The sequence below is a fragment of the Maylandia zebra genome, linkage group LG5 (genome assembly GCF_041146795.1).
Source record: "Maylandia zebra isolate NMK-2024a linkage group LG5, Mzebra_GT3a, whole genome shotgun sequence".
Classification (NCBI taxonomy): Eukaryota; Metazoa; Chordata; class Actinopteri; order Cichliformes; family Cichlidae; genus Maylandia; species Maylandia zebra.
In genome coordinates this window covers 21,142,195-21,158,366 of record NC_135171.1, presented here as the reverse complement: position 1 = coordinate 21,158,366, position 16,172 = coordinate 21,142,195, and the positions used below count along the sequence as shown (strand labels likewise).

Sequence of the window (16,172 nt, the reverse complement as noted above, 5' to 3'; positions counted from 1 at the left end):
GTATTTTAATTCATATATTTGCAAGTTTTTGACAGTTTCTACTACGACAAACCAACAGAAACACAAACGGAAATGGGAAACGACAAAAGGGCGGGCTCTGGAGTGTAAATGTGATTGACAGGCTCTAATCCAATAAATGCTCAGGGATATTTGGCGTAGCCCAATAGTTTACCACAGTTGTTAGATGGGCGGTACTTAAAGGTATCACTTCCGCTTATTTTCCCTAGTAACCCACATGGAAACAGATTTTCCTGTGTTTTGAGTTTAGGCGCCGATTGAGGCGGTATTTCGTATTAGAGATTATATGTGTATTTAACGCATCTGGCAGACTTTACACTATACATTTTCACAAATAACGCAACTATGAAGATCGAGGAGGTAAAAAGCACAACAAAAACGCAGAGGATCGCTTCACACAGTCACGTCAAAGGACTGGGGCTAGACGAGGCCGGTAATGCTAAACAGACAGCATGTGGACTCGTGGGCCAGGAGGCTGCAAGAGAGGTAATATTCGTGTTTCACGTCATTTGCTTTCTTTTTTCTTTTGGGGGAATATTATGTAAGAAGGGAATATTTACGAGGACAATTGAGCGCTTTACAGGCACTACAGTACAAGCTAATCCTATTAGCATTGAGTGGGGTCGCTGTCGTTTGCGGGTCCGATTTGTGACAGAGAGACGCTAACTTATAAGAAGACGGTATATACATCCCTATAGTTTAACTTAATCTGGATTAAAAGTATGAATTGTGAATTTATAATAACTGTTTTCTAACGGAAAGCAGGGAGGTATCAGTTGTTGATGGATCTAGTTGAGAAAAAACGGATCTGCTGTTGGGTACAGGTACAAGAAGGACAACCAGATGAACTACATTTATTTAAAGCCATTTTAACATTCAAATGTGGTTTAATATATCCCTTTTCTTAAGTGGAAAATTAAATGATCCCGAACAGCAGTGAATTATGGGAGCTGATACAAATTTTAATGGCATACAAATTTTTCTTGCTGGCCATTGTCAATTTTTTGTATTTATCTTTTTATTTGCTATTTATTCCCATTTTGTGCTGGTAATTTAAAAAAAAACATCATTACTAATAAAAAAAAGTGGTGTAAAGTCTTTCAGGGTGTCACACTATATTTAAAAAATGTACACCCACAAAACTCATGTAACACACCAATTCAATGATCAGTTGCCACTGACATTGGTAAGTAACATTTATTTGAATGTACAAACTGATATATTTGCCAGTTAGTGTGAGTTTTATTGAAAATTAAACATTGCAGGTTCATTGTTAACCCAGCAAAGCTTTTCACAAACTAAATAGCAAAGTTATGGTAAAGACTAGAGCAGGGATGTCAAACTCATTTCATGTTGTGGGCCACATACATCCATCTTTGATCTTAAGTGGGCTGGACCAGTGAAACTCTTTTCCGTCAGTGTATAACTGCACATTTAATCTCTGAGATATCTTAACATAAGATAAAGACGTGCAATTTAAACAGCATGTCTCAGTTTTTCTACATGATATAGACATTTTACTGTAGTAAATAGTAAAAGAACTCTGTCAACATGATTCTTTAGTCTTAAACTGAAAGAAATAAATGTCTAAAATTGCTGAAAAGGTTCTGGTAGTTCCCTGTTCAGACTGACCTGCAACTATGAAACAGCATTTTTTTTAAAGTCACAAAAATTATATTTAATTGGGAATCGCTGTGAAAAAAGGAGCCTTTTTAGAAAATAGTGGGGAGAAAAAAACCTGGAAATTTTCTGTCATTTAATTGCTTATCTGTTGCTTTGGTGTAATATGAATAGGGATGTCATTAGCAGCAGGAAAAAGCTGTAAAACCTATGAAAATACAGTTAAAAAAATAATAATTTATTCCACTTTGCACATTTTCCAAAGTCATCCAATGGGCTGGATTGGAGTCTTTGCTTGGTTTATTTTGGCCCCCAGGCCATATGTTTGACACCCGTAGACTAGAGCCTGATTCATTTATCAGCAGGGTAGGTTTATCAACAGTTAATAGCTGTTTAGTGGTCTGTTAGTATTGGCATTTATACTGCCTTAACAGTGAAAATAGGGAAAATATAAAGAGGAGACTAGAGAACGACGTATTGACACTGCATAGTTTGTCCATCAGAGGGCACTCTGCAACTTCCCTGTAATTTGGAACGCCACAGAAGCAACAACCAGAGCATTAATGAATTACTATAGTAACAAATGTTAGGGAAATCTGTTTATGTTTTATATTTCTGACAGATAAAAAAAAAATCAGATATTAGAAATTATTTTCTTAATATTCTTAAAATTCCTACATTGACCCTGCCCACCTCCGATGTGTACTCTGCTACATGCGCTGCACCCAGTGCTGATGTTTTTGTAACGAATGAAGGTAAAACATATTTATATAGCACATTTCTAGATGAAATGCTTTACCACAACAATCAACAAAGAACAATGCTGATATAAAAACACAACAATAATTTCCACTAGGAAAAAGCAAGTCTATGCAAATAAGCTCCTTTAAAGTTTCATTGGAGTCCACGGATTTTAAATGTAATAGTAGTACATTCTCGATCCCTAATGCATGATTTCCTTTCATTTTCGGTCTTCAGAGTAGAACAATGAGGTTTTGGCCAGAAGATCTCAATCACCTGCATGCTGTATATGGATGCAATCATTTACTAATGAACGCAGGCATTTGATCATGCAGGGCTCTGAAAATGATTGCAAAGATCTTAGTCTGAACTTATGGGGATCCAGGGTGAAGACGTCAAATAGGGTGTCACATCAGAACACTTGGAGGTAGCCTCGCAGCTGCTGGTTGGACTATTTGTAAGCGATCCAACAAATGACCTATTGAAGCCAATGTACAGTGAATTGCAGTAGTCCAGTTGTTTCCATTTCCGATTTGGATGGAATTTTACTGAGGCGAGCAATATTTTGTAGATGATAAAAGCGGGATCACAGGACGGGAACGAGAACAATTAGCATTTCTTAAGTAATTGTGCAAGCTGTTATTTGCTATTCTGATACAAATATACAATGCATTATTATTTCTCTGACAGTTAATGTGAGTGGCTACAGAGGATTGCACAGATTATAACTAGATTGACACAGCTTGTAGTGCTGCTACAATTCAGAATAACTTGCATAACTCGGTTATAAAGAGCAAAAAATCCTTGGGGCAAATTGTTTTTGCTTCTATGCTTTGTTTAACCCACAGCTCTGTTGTTCTCAGTCATCACCCAGCATCTCACTCATATTTGCGACTAAAAATAGAGATGCAATAGAAAAAAACTAAGCCATTAAATCCACACAGCCCCCAGTTTTTAAACAAAAAGCTCATAACACAACAGCAGCACTTTCAATCACAATCACAAACCTGCAGCAAGCAGGGGTGAATCTAAAGGTGAGCATGGTGTATATTAGGCCATTTATTTCAAGGCTTTCGTAACAGTATTTTTCTGATTTTTAATAACATAAAATGGTTTATTAATAAAATCGTGTTTTCTAATAAAAACCATATAAAAGTTTTTTCTTCAGGCCTAAAAAAAATGTCCACGTGCCAGTAAAACTCTAAACCACTGACTTGGTGCTGTTAGGGTGGACACTTCATTATTAATAGCATCTATATGATCATAACATCTTGTTTACATCAGCGCTCAGGGTGACATTCAGAATGTCGATCTGCTCGCTTTTCTTCATTGCAGCAATGCCACACACCCTTAAAGGGATTACAGACAGACTCACTCACTGATACACTAGCACACTTAAACACGCAGATGCACAAAAACACACATGAACACACAGCAGATCTACCTCATCCATGAGATATAACACCATCGGAACTCTTTTTGCCTTCTACTAATGAGAGAAAGCCCCCCTGTCCCCAAGAACACAGAGTAAAAGAGCTAATGCCTTATTTTAGATTCATGTACAGTGGGGCAAAAAAGTATTTAGTCAGCCACCGATTGTGCAAGTTCCCCCACTTAAAATGATGACAGAGGTCAGTAATTTGCACCAGAGGTACACTTCAACTGTGAGAGACAGAATGTGAAAAAAAAATCCATGAATTCACATGGTAGGATTTGTAAAGAATTTATTCGTAAATCAGGGTGGAAAATAAGTATTTGGTCACCTCAAACATGGAAAATCTCTGGCTCTCACAGACCTGTAACGTCTTCTGTAAGAAGCTTTTCTGTCCCCCACTCGTTACCTGTATGAATGGCACCTGTTTGAACTCAACATCTGTATAAAAGACACCTGTCCACAGCCTCAAACAGTCAGACTCCAAACTCCGTCATGGCCAAGACCAAAGAGCTTTCGAAGGACACCAGGAAAAGTATTGTAGACCTGCACCAGACTGGGAAGAGTGAATCTACAATAGGCAAGCAGCTTGGTGTGAAGAAATCAACTGTGGGAGCAATCATCAGAAAATGGAAGACATACAAGACCACTGATAATCTCCCTCGATCTGGGGCTCCACGCAAGATCTCATCCCGTGGGGTCACAATGATCATGAGAACGGTGAGCAAAGATCCCAGAACCACACGGGGGGACCTGGTGAATGACCTGCAGAGAGCTGGGACCAAAGTAACAAAGGTCACCATCAGTAACACACTACAACGGCAGGGAATCAAATCCCGCAGTGCCAGACGTGTTCCGCTGCTGAAGCCAGTGCATGTCCAGGCCCGTCTGAAGTTTGCCAGAGAGCACATGGATGATACAGCAGAGGATTGGGAGAATGTCATGTGGTCAGATGAAACCAAAGTAGAACTTTTTGGTATAAACTCAACTCGTCGTGTTTGGAGGAAGAAGAATACTGAGTTGCATCCCAAGAACACCATACCTACTGTGAAGCATGGGGGTGGAAACATCATGCTATGGGGCTGTTTTTCTGCCAAGGGGACAGGACGACTGATCCGTGTTAAGGACAGAATGAATGGGGCCATGTATCGTGAGATTTTGAGCCAAAACCTCCTTCCATCAGTGAGAACTTTGAAGATGAAACGAGGCTGGGTCTTCCAACATGACAATGATCCAAAACACACCGCCCGGGCAACAAAGGAGTGGCTCCGTAAGAAGCATTTGAAAGTCCTGGAGTGGCCTAGCCAGTCTCCAGACCTCAACCCCATAGAAAATCTGTGGCGGGAGTTGAAAGTCCGTGTTGCTCGGCGACAGCCCCAAAACATCACTGCTCTCGAGAAGATCTGCATGGAGGAATGGGCCAAAATACCAGCTACTGTGTGTGCAAACCTGGTAAAGACCTATAGTAAACGTTTGACCTCTGTTATTGCCAACAAAGGTTATGTTACAAAGTATTGAGTTGTATTTTTGTTATTGACCAAATACTTATTTTCCACCCTGATTTACCAATAAATTCTTTACAAATCCTACCATGTGGATTCATGGATTTTTTTTTCACATTCTGTCTCTCACAGTTGAAGTGTACCTCTGGTGCAAATTACTGACCTCTGGCATCATTTTAGGTGGGGGAACTTGCACAATTGGTGGCTGACTAAATACTTTTTTGCCCCACTGTATATCTTATTTTATGACATTATTGTACTTTTTGACAGTTGTATGCTGTTAAACTTTTAAACACTCTACTAAATCGGATGTGAATTGCTAAATTCTTGTTCCACTCGGTGGGCTTTGAATTGAATTGTTTTTGTCAGCCACATTAAAGGAACTGACGTTTGTATCAGAGTGTGACTTTAGCCACAACAGATGCGTTGCCTCGTGTGCTTTACAGTTCTCCAACAGGGTTGTATAACGCCTGGGTTCAGGAGTGGGGGTTTTGCTAGTTAGTTGTATTGCATTTAAACCTTGCGCGTGTGCATAATAGTCTAATTTGTCTTATTCTCCAGGCTTGTGGTATCATCGTTGAGCTGATCCGCTCAAAAAAGATGGCAGGGAGGGCCATTTTACTGGCAGGGCCACCTGGAACAGGAAAGGTAAGTGTGCTGTGTTCAGCAGTAAGGTTTAATTTAATATAGCAGATATCTATGCAGCGTTTGTTAACCATGCCTCTTTATTTCTTCCTGCCTGCGCACCTTCAGACTGCCCTCGCCCTGGCTATGGCACAGGAGCTGGGAAACAAGGTACCATTCTGCCCCATGGTCGGCAGTGAGGTCTACTCATCTGAAATCAAGAAGACAGAAGTATTGATGGAGAATTTCAGGAGGGCGATTGGTGAGTGTTGGATAGATTTTTAACCCAGATTTTAGTTTTCTGTTCTCCAGGTTTACTCGATGGGTTGTGACCTGTTGGGCATTTAGTTTGTAGAAGTGAAAATGAGCTTACTATTACCAAAGGCTTAATTGGTAAGAAAATAAGAAACTGGCCTAATGATTTAATTAGATTTAATATTGATATACACCTAAAGCATTTTGTCTTTTTAAAAATAATATTTTTATGCGTGTCTTCTATTGTACTGGTGGGAAAAGATCAGGTCATACTAGCAGTGAGAAAGAAACTCTTGCACACACAGTTGTCATGAGCTGAAAGGTAACACTGTAAAGCAGATTTATAAAGGTGGTGAGAAGGAATAGCAGAAAGGGGATCTGAGACTGCTGATGCTACCTGTTGAGTGGGCAGCAAATGGAGCCAAGGTGGAGGGAGACGTGGTCATTAGCACATTCACTCCACCCCTTGAGCAGATTCTTCAGAGAGACCAGGTTTCATTTGAACGTTGTCATCACCTTGTCAATAACAGCACCCTGATGGACAGTCCCCGCCTTTAGAGCTGCTCTGTGCCCCACAGCACCGAGGATTAGACACCTGTGTGCTGCATGTAACAGGAACAAGAGCATGATCGTGTTACACTGAACAATGTCCAGTCATTTCACAGGACACATGTTTCTTTTCTGTAATAAAATACGTTGCTCGGTGACCCAATGGATGCTGCGGCTTAGCTCATGTAGGAATATAAAGACCAGATTAGGTTGTGCATAAGTTTGTATGTGTGTAAATGTGTAACTGTAATGCTGCGCCATATTCAGGATTGCGCATCAAAGAAACAAAGGAGGTGTATGAAGGGGAGGTGACAGAGCTGACCCCATGCGAGACCGAGAATCCCATGGGCGGCTATGGCAAAACCATCAGCCACGTCATCATCGGTCTGAAGACTGCCAAAGGCACAAAGCAGCTCAAGGTCAGACTGAGAGTTTTAATCTTTCCCCTCAGCTTTCCTGTCCTTTCTTCACTGTGTCTGTCAATAAAGCTGAAAAAGGCCAAAAAAAAAACCCTAAAAAACCCTGACAGCCAAAGCTAGGCCAGCGTTTTGCTTTAAAACATTTAAAGTTGTTGTGTTTCCTTAGCTGGATCCCAGTATTTACGAGAGTCTTCAGAAAGAGCGTGTGGAGGTGGGAGACGTCATCTACATTGAAGCTAACAGCGGAGCCGTGAAGGTAAACTATTTTACTTTTATGCTGTTATGTTACATTTGCAGCACATTTTGGTTTTTGGCAAAAGCGAGAAACTGATCATGGCTGATTGTTCATTTACCAGATTGTGTATAGTTTACAGATGAAAAATGTTTTTTCCAAAAAACGTCTTAGTCGGGTCAAAGTTGAGGGTTTTTCCATCTTGCTTGTCCTCTTCAACCCTTCATGGTGGCATGCTTTCATCTCTCTCCACCCTGCTGCATTTGTGTTGTACTCTGGAATGAGCCTCTCATTCCTGCGGCTCTTCATGTTCCATTTATCTCTCCATCTCCCACAGTGCCTCTTTACCAACAGTGGGGCTTGCGGCCTGTGCTGAAAGGCTGCAGGAGCGGTTCTTTTAATCAGTGCAGGTGGGCCAGAAGCACAGGTCGGCTCTAGTCAGAGGGTAAAGGAGGAGGGCTGGGCGACACATTTGTTACTGTTGACAGCCACCTCATGACTTTCCTTCTGAACCTCTTTCATCCTTCAGCCACATGCCCTTGTTTCTGCAGTGGGCTGGCACTGAGTTCAGTCATACATCTGCTCTCCCTCCTGCAGTGTGGTACCTTTCCCTTCATTGTTGACTGCAGCAATGTGAGACATTAATCTTTTCTATTACTGTGCCTTTGCAGAGACAAGGCCGCTGTGACACCTTTGCAACAGAGTTTGACCTGGAGGCAGAGGAGTATGTTCCGCTGCCCAAAGGTGATGTCCACAAAAAGAAGGAGATTGTCCAAGATGTCACACTGCATGACCTGGATGTTGCAAATGCTCGCCCCCAGGTACATAACTGCAATAATAAAGTAGCATCGGTTTGGAATAAACACATCTGTATACATCTTAAATTTGATTGTTTTTATATTGGCACTCTATTGGAGCACTGTAACAAAAAATAATTTCCCCCAGGGATCAATAAAGTATTCTGATTCTGATTCTGATTTATAAACGGTTCATTGTTTCATCTCAGGGAGGCCAGGACATTCTCTCCATGATGGGACAATTGATGAAGCCCAAAAAGACAGAAATCACTGGTAGAGACGGTGTAACACCTAACTCAGACTAAATCTCTCAAGTTGTCTTCAGTTCTTGACCCACTGCCAATTTCTCGCTGCAGATAAGTTGCGTGCTGAGATCAACAAGGTGGTGAACCGCTACATAGACCAAGGTATAGCTGAGCTCGTACCCGGCGTGCTGTTCGTGGATGAGGTGCACATGCTGGACATTGAATGCTTCACGTACCTCCATCGAGCACTGGAAAGCAGCATCGCCCCCATTGTCGTATTCGCTTCTAACAGGGGAAACTGTTTAATCAGGTGAGAAGTGCTTTATGGAGAGAAGCACATTTTGTTTTTGTTTATTTTTAAGGTAAAACAAAACAGTTTCAGGATTTAAGTAGTTTTTGTTGACCAGGGGGACAGAGGACATCAGTTCTCCACACGGCATTCCTCTGGACTTGCTGGACAGAGTCATGATCATTCGCACCATGTTGTACACACCACAGGAGATGAAGCAGGTAAGTCTGAAAACCAATTTCTGTGGATTATGTGATGTGCGACATCAAACTGTCTGTGCATGCGTCACTAACGAGGCTGTGGTCTGCAGATCATCAAGATTCGGGCTCAGACCGAAGGAATCAGCATCAGCGAGGAGGCTCTTACACACCTGGCAGAGATTGGCACCAAGACCACCCTCAGGTACGGCCAAACACTCTGGGTGTGGGTGTGTTATAATGAAATGCCTCAACTCAGTTACGGTTTGCTCAACAAAATCTAAAAGTTCATGTGTACTCTTTCTATTTTTGACGTACCGTAATAAATTTGTTTAGCCATAACTGTTGCCAGATGTTTAAAAAAAAAAAACGTTGTTCAAAGGGATTAGAATAGGTCAGCTACGTCACTGAGACCAACATGTATAAAGTTACAGATAAAAGACTGTATACTGTAGTAAAGCTCTTGTAGGATTTGCACCCATTAAACTATCTTCTGCTATAAACAGGTTTACTATAAATATGTGTGTGTGGGTGTACTGAGTCTTTCCTATTTCCTGTTTTGTCTCAGATACGCTGTACAGCTGCTGACGCCGGCAAGTCTGTTGGGCCGCGTTCAGGGAAAAGAAACAGTGGAGAGGGAGCAGGTAGAAGAGATCAATGAGCTGTTCTATGACGCCAAGTCTTCAGCAAAAATCCTCCAAGATCAGGATCACAAGTTTATGAAATAAAACTTGTGATCATTGTATTTGTCCATCCTAGTTTCACTCTAACGTTCATTGCATTTTATCATCTTTGCCCTTCACTGTAACTCACTCCGGTGTCCCTGCCTCTGCTTTCTGTAGTAGTTTTGTTCAGATGAATTTTTATTTGTTCCATTTGTCAATGGAAAGTTTTGAAATAAAAAAGGAAAAATTTAATTTTCTTAGTTTTGCCTCTTATTTTTGGATTTTAGTAGTAAAGTTTACTAGCATCTCACTGTAATAACAGACAGGCAAGAAGAGACAATTTGCATCATTTCAAGAGATTTTATTGCAAAGTAATTTCGTAATCGTTGCTGAATAAATCTGTCTTTCTGTTCATTATTATCATTAAGGTTTTTCTGAAGTGTACTGCATACACTACTTTATACTCCCACTCTGAAACTTCTGGTGTAACAAAAAGTCGTATCAGACAGATCAACAAATATGTTTTAAACACTGAAACTGAGTTCATCAGTTAGGCACCTTTCTTAAAATTCAAGGAACTATCAATATAAATCTAGTGTAAAATTTTGTCATAACGAAATACAGAAAAAATGGGCTTTAAACAAGATTTTCCTTGGGTTGAAGTAAGACAAGAAAACAGCTGATCCAAACACATGAACATGGAGCAGGTGTGATTCAGCCACGGTCAGGTTTTCTCCTATTTCCTGATTGGCTGGCCTGAGCGAGTGTTGAAAGCAGTCTCTGCTCCTGACCTCGCTCTGCTGAACACAGAGGGCGCAACTTTACCCATTTTCTCTGTGAAGAACAGGAAACAGCAGTAGGATATCTCACTGTAAATGCAGCAGTAAAGAGGATTATGTAAGACAAATATTTGCTCTGTAAGTACATTGTGTCCCGCTCCGTGTCAGAGGGAACACTGTGACAGGAATCTCCCATCATTACAACCCCTTTCTTTTCTTTTTTTTCTTCTTCTCTGTATATGGAATGGAAACTTGAGCATCATGAGAAACGCCCCTCGCATTTACTCACGGCTGCAGTGTGGTCTTAGCTTAACCAAATACAGAAAGCAGAATAGTTTCATTCGCTCTCATCTGCTGGTTTAGTGTCCTTACCGCACTCCTCCATTACTTCCATTGTCTTGCTCTTGGGAGGCCCGGCAGCACCCAGCTTGTTCTTTGCTTCAGTCAGGTCTTCTTCTCTCACTTCAGGACGCTGCATTTGCTCATCTTCCTGATTAGGCTGAAAGGCAGTAAAGGGAAAGTAAAACACAGAGGTTACTGATAGTCCCCGTGTCTGCAACAATTATGCCCTGCTTTGAAAGCTCAAACACTGCTCTTACTTGAGACATGATTGTTGAGTAGCTGAAGATGGCCTGGAATAAATTCTCTTTCTTTCAGCGGGCTCTCTTTCTCCAACAGGCCGAACCCAACACACACTCTCATATATATACACAACCTAACAGTGAGTCAGTCTCCAGTGGGCAATAACTCTGTTCCTAACACATAAAAAATGACGTAATGAGGGAACTGACTCCTCCTCTTGATCTCTCCCTCCTATTTTTCTCAGGGTCTGCTTCTTCCTTAGAAAATGAAACACTTCTACAGCTTGTGGCATTACTTTTTGTCGAATAAATCGGCGGTGTAGGAATCTTGCAAGCGTGGTTGGGCAGCTGCTTTCTAACAGCGCTGACAATAAACAAACCATGCAAATTAAACTCAAAGTTTATAAGATGTGAATCAAGAGATAAGTACTTGATTTTCTTAAGAGGAGACTTAATTTTTCCTGCTGTAAAAGAATGTCACCCCACCCACACACCCATCCATCCATCTTTGTGAAAAAATTGCTGGGCTGATGGGATAGGTTCATTTTCCATAATTACATCATTATTCAACCCCACGGAGACCCCAAATTCAGTGGAAATTAGTTTAGGGGCAAGAAAAGCAATTAAATGGCTGTCTTATCAGACAGGGAAACAATTACAAAGTAGCTGAGTTGACTTAAGCACTGAACTCAAACTTTTCTTTCAAAAACAAGGAAAAAAAAATACTAGTGCAAATCAAGGCTCAAGAACGTAACTACTTCTCACAATATAAACAAAATATTTGGTCAAGGTAAGGTAGCAGAAGTCAAGCATTTCATTTCATTTTAGTAAACATGTTGTACTGCTTCTTAAATACAACTCTACTCCAATCAGTCAACACTGAGAGCGCCTGCCTTAGTTTGTGCACAACTGTTTCACCAAAACAGCTACAGAGGTAGGTGAGCAACACAAACGCAGTATTTAAAACCAAACTTTTTTCCATTTAATTCCTGGAAAAACACCACAGATATAAATACAGTGGTCATGGTGTAAAACAATAAAGAGTTTTATTAAAATACATCCACTTTTTTAAACCCACAACTAAATTCATTCATTTTTTTATATAAAACTCACAGATTCACACACGCTCATGACACATGTGAGGTCCTTAGAAAGAAAAGGTTGTTCCCCGGCTCAGTTTGTAGTGGAAACGCACGACTTCTTTGAGTCAGGTGTAACAGTTTTACGTCTAATTTAAGTGCGCTTCTTTCTGAATCGAGGCAGCAGCTGAGTGCTCACAAACTGAACAAGCTTAGTCTCTGTGAGAAGAACAGCTACAACCACACCAAGCAGACATATTGCCCCCACGCCGATATGGACGAGCCTCAGAAGCAAGCCGCTGTCGCAGCAGAAAAAAGCCTGGAGACAAGAAAACAGATGCTCCAGTTAGGATCACAGACTTCTACAGAATAAAAATAATAATAAGTATGTTTACTAAAAGCGCAGCTCAAAAGTTCCTGTTTTGAGAAAAAAACAAACCTCAGAAACTGCTGTGACAACTCCACTGACGCCCAACGCCAGCAGTATGAGAGGGGAGGGCAACAGGCCTCGCAGAGGTTTCCACCAACTCAACTGGAAGTACCGGTGTATGTAAAGCAGGCTGTGTAAGATACGGAGGCCCATATTGAGGCAGTTTGCCAGTATGAAGCCAACACTGCCAGCCCAACTTGTCAGTACGTATGAAAGGAAGAGGAAGGAGACAGACAGGGCTAGCATGATGAAGTTGTACCTGAGGACATAAACTCAGTGTTAAATGACAGTTTACACGCTATAAAATAACTGTGTGTCTATATACATATATATGTGTTTCTGCATTCTCACTTGTCAACCTCTTCTTGGCTCATGACAGCAAAAACAAAACACTCTGTTACACCATTCACAGCAAGCAGGAGGACATAGCAGCTGTAGCATTGCAGCAAACTGGGCCCTAAAAAATAAAGAAACACATTTTACAAATTCCCAGCAAAGCAAAATGTCATATACTGGTGTCTCCTGTCACCGGATTGTAGCTCACATACCTGACCCACTACTAAGGAGAGAGCCACCATAAATATCCAGAGCCAGGTGAGAGTATGCATAACCAAACACTGTGATAATCAGACCAATCACCAGCACCAGTTTCAGCAGGCACTCCAGGACCTCTGCGACAATGGCAACTTCTTCCTATAACAAAAACCAGCAAAAAGAGGTCAAATCAACAATTCCAGCATAGCCACTCACAAACATTTGTTTGAGATAACGTCCACAGTTCAGACCTGTTTCTGACTTTTGACATTGCGCCCTCTCTCCAGCACTTTGGCAAAGAATATGTAGAAGCTTTCTTCAATTGGCAAGAAGATGAAGCGCGCCACCATGGAGCCCAGATTATTGACGATATCATAAACACCCTGATCTCCAAAGCTGAGGACGTTCAAAAAGGTCATGACGTATCGCTCACCCTCGGTCAGGATCTGCTTCAGGAAGGATTGCTTGAAGAAGCTCCAAGTGAGCCGCGCTAGATTCCTGTCGACTAACGGCTTTAAACACAGAAAAAGGTTAAGAATATCCGCCGTGAATAGTAACCAAAATATAATTAATAATCACAAATAATCAGATTTTTACAACATTTTCTGCTTGACTGTCTCTAATTTACCTAAAACATTATAGCACAAAGCTTGGATATAAATTTTTAGCTTTATATGCTAAATGCTTTTCTAGATTTTTTAATGGCCTATCCACCCACTTTCAGGGTGTTGTTTCCCTGAGGCATCTGAGGCAGTGTAACCCAAACCTAACCTTAACGCCAGAACTTCCACAGGCAAGCAGGGATCAGATAATCATCATGCTGACTGCTGCAACGAAGGCTGCTGTCTATGATATTATAATATACATGAAAATGATACATTGTTGCATTTATTTTAAACCTAATCTGAATGATTTGATTCCTTCAGGGCAGAGTGCATGCCTTAAAAGTGGGTCTCAAAAATGTAAACTTTGCACAAAATAGAGTTTTCTTCTATTCAGGTTAGACTGTCTGCTATTGTTTTTGTGGTACAAATTGTCATATTTGCTCTACCAGCATGAAAGTTGAATGGTAATGCCATTTTGTGACTAGGAATTTCATAAATCAGAAAAAAAGAGAGAGAGAGAGAGAGAGAGAGAGAGAGAGAGAGAGAGAGAGAGAGAGAGAGAGAGAGAGAGAGAGAGAGAGAGAGAGAGAGAGAGAGAGAGAGAGAGCAATCATCACATACATCCAAACTTTGTACCATAAATTTAGCATGCAAATTTGGAGATGGTCGAGCAGAAGGCACACAGTGATTTCAGATGCAATGACTCAGTGTGACTTTGATGGGATCAGTGATGAGTAATGCATGATGACGTGCAAGGTCAAGTACCTCTCCATACTGTCTGCGGGGCAGCAAATCTCTAACACGGCGCAGTGGGAAACTATTCCTCGCTGCCTCTTTGGAACCCAGGAAATGAATGAAGTAAACAGCATAGCATAGCACCAGGATCCCTGTGTACACCAACTATAAAAAGTGAACACAGCACAAAGTCGTGAAAAGTTCAAACAAATATCTGCAGAAATAAAGCAGCTGATACTTCAGCTGATTTCTTACATGAGCAGCAGAAAAGATGTAAAGGCCCCATTCACGGGAAAACACCACCAGCACCACAGTTATGCTGCACTTTGCGATCATTGCCAAGCTTTCAGCCACCACTTTCAATCGGATAAACATGTGAGCTTGAGCCAAGACCCACAAGGGTTCTGCCAGGAGCTCCTGCACCCCAGATAAGGCAAACAGCACCACAGCAGGACTGTAGTAAGGGACAGTGTGAGCATCTGGGACCTCTAGGAGCCAAAGCCACACATATGACAGAAGTACTGCCCATAACACACCAAGGGGTACCCTGAAAAAGTAGAAATAACATGTGAGCATCAAAAACTGAAAATCAGAATGCCTATTTTATCATCTAATCAACTCACGTCATCCATAGGAGATTGATAACTGGTCTCCAGCTGTGGTTTTTGCCCGATTGCCCGCTCAGACAGGCCCTCCGGAAAGCCTCTCTGGACAGAAACACTAATGTGGAATACAGCAGTGTAAGCCTGCATAATAAAGACACACGTAAGGACACATGTTACAGCGGCTGGAGCCCGAAAACCATTGTGTTGTTTTCCTGCAAACTTTACCTGACATTGACCACCCCAATCAGCTCTTTGGACACAAACCGCAGCGTAAAGGCATTCAGAAGAAAGGTGAGCACACGGAACATTACCTGAGGACATAAAACCGGACAAATAAATGAATAAATAAATAAAAAAAATGCTGTAAATGCTCAACACACATCAACTACCGTGTTTGTTTACCTGTAGCAACACATTATAGGACGCTAGAGTGGACACACTCTGCAGTATGTCCTGAGAGCTCATTTTGATCTTCCTTTGGCTCTGTGAAAACTGTAGTCAGGTGTGGAGTATACCAGGTGTCCGCTGCTTTCTACGAAGAAGAATCATAATGCTGCCATAGTGTGGGAACTCTTATCTCGACCGCATTACAAACCGGCGGCACCAGACATTATTCCAGTAGAGCAACTATGAGCTGTCAGTTGTGCCCGGCAGTTAAAGCTGTGGATCGTACACCAATACTTCCGTAGACATTTTACGCAAGCGCATTACGTAGTGACGTCACGCAACGTTGCTTTCACCCTAGTGCCACTAGATAGCGTCATAATGCTTAGGAAAAATCTATAGATGAAATCAAAAATTAATGCTCGGGAATTTATTATGTACTACAGGTCCACGTGGACCACGTGTTTCTGGAAAATGCATTACTGGTTAATATCTCCAAATTCGACTTTCTGACTCAAACCTTGGTTGTTGATGTTTTAGTGGCAGAAACAAGCATCCATAGGGTCTCAATATATTCTCTATATAAACACATATATGCATTTCTGATAAAAATAATAATAATAATAATAAGTTACGGGAAAATGTGTCTAATATTTCCTGTCCAAATAAAAAGATTTATTAACAAATAGAAAAAAAAATATTTTGTCGACTGATACTGATTCTTGTTTTGGTTTGTTTATGAATCAAATTTAATCAAAGGATAATGGGTTGTTGATCAGATCCAAAACGCTTTTAAGTGAAAAGCCTTCAAAATTTTAATTTGATTTATATAAAGATTATATTGCTTTAGATCGC

The 16,172-nt window shown here is 41.0% G+C and overlaps 3 protein-coding genes across 3 annotated transcripts; 1 reads left to right on the top strand and 2 right to left on the bottom strand.

The window, feature by feature from the left end:
- Positions 1-209: 209 nt before the first annotated feature.
- Positions 210-9,837, top strand: ruvbl1 (RuvB-like AAA ATPase 1). The gene is made up of 11 exons (XM_004544877.5): positions 210-504; positions 5,875-5,961; positions 6,067-6,199; positions 7,009-7,160; positions 7,327-7,416; positions 8,064-8,213; positions 8,399-8,462; positions 8,546-8,744; positions 8,842-8,944; positions 9,034-9,125; positions 9,489-9,837. The coding sequence occupies exons 1-11, from the start codon at positions 364-366 to the stop codon at positions 9,646-9,648; spliced, it is 1,371 nt and encodes a 456-aa protein (XP_004544934.1). The 5' UTR covers positions 210-363; the 3' UTR covers positions 9,649-9,837.
- Positions 9,838-9,931: 94 nt separating this feature from the next.
- mustn1a (musculoskeletal, embryonic nuclear protein 1a) lies at positions 9,932-11,349 on the bottom strand. The gene is made up of 3 exons (XM_004544880.5): positions 10,964-11,349; positions 10,737-10,863; positions 9,932-10,419 (listed from the first exon to the last, which is right to left on the bottom strand). The coding sequence occupies exons 1-3, from the start codon at positions 10,970-10,972 to the stop codon at positions 10,322-10,324; spliced, it is 234 nt and encodes a 77-aa protein (XP_004544937.1). The 5' UTR covers positions 10,973-11,349; the 3' UTR covers positions 9,932-10,321.
- Positions 11,350-11,966: 617 nt separating this feature from the next.
- Positions 11,967-15,632, bottom strand: rft1 (RFT1 homolog). Its single transcript, XM_004544879.3, has 10 exons — positions 15,336-15,632; positions 15,159-15,244; positions 14,952-15,074; positions 14,584-14,875; positions 14,359-14,493; positions 13,240-13,500; positions 13,003-13,147; positions 12,806-12,911; positions 12,464-12,713; positions 11,967-12,343 (listed from the first exon to the last, which is right to left on the bottom strand). Exons 1-10 carry the CDS (start codon positions 15,396-15,398, stop codon positions 12,179-12,181), a joined length of 1,626 nt encoding a protein of 541 aa, XP_004544936.1. The 5' UTR covers positions 15,399-15,632; the 3' UTR covers positions 11,967-12,178.
- Positions 15,633-16,172: the final 540 nt, after the last annotated feature.

Bases quoted from the DNA above. Each gene is read 5' to 3' on its own strand.
- ruvbl1 (XM_004544877.5), top strand. From the start codon at position 364: ATGAAGATCGAGGAGGTAAAAAGCACAACAAAAACGCAGAGGATCGCT. The intron at 8,745-8,841 runs GTGAGAAGTGCT...TTTGTTGACCAG, and splicing joins AGGGGAAACTGTTTAATCAG to GGGGACAGAGGACATCAGTT. The intron at 8,945-9,033 runs GTAAGTCTGAAA...TGTGGTCTGCAG, and splicing joins CACCACAGGAGATGAAGCAG to ATCATCAAGATTCGGGCTCA.
- mustn1a (XM_004544880.5), bottom strand. The intron at 10,420-10,736 runs GTAAGGACACTA...TGTTCTTCACAG, and splicing joins GGAAGTAATGGAGGAGTGCG to AGAAAATGGGTAAAGTTGCG.
- rft1 (XM_004544879.3), bottom strand. From the start codon at position 15,398: ATGAGCTCTCAGGACATACTGCAGAGTGTGTCCACTCTAGCGTCCTAT. The intron at 14,494-14,583 runs GTAAGAAATCAG...CACTTTTTATAG, and splicing joins ACATCTTTTCTGCTGCTCAT to TTGGTGTACACAGGGATCCT. The intron at 12,714-12,805 runs GTGAGAATGCAG...TTATGTCCTCAG, and splicing joins AGCCAAGAAGAGGTTGACAA to GTACAACTTCATCATGCTAG.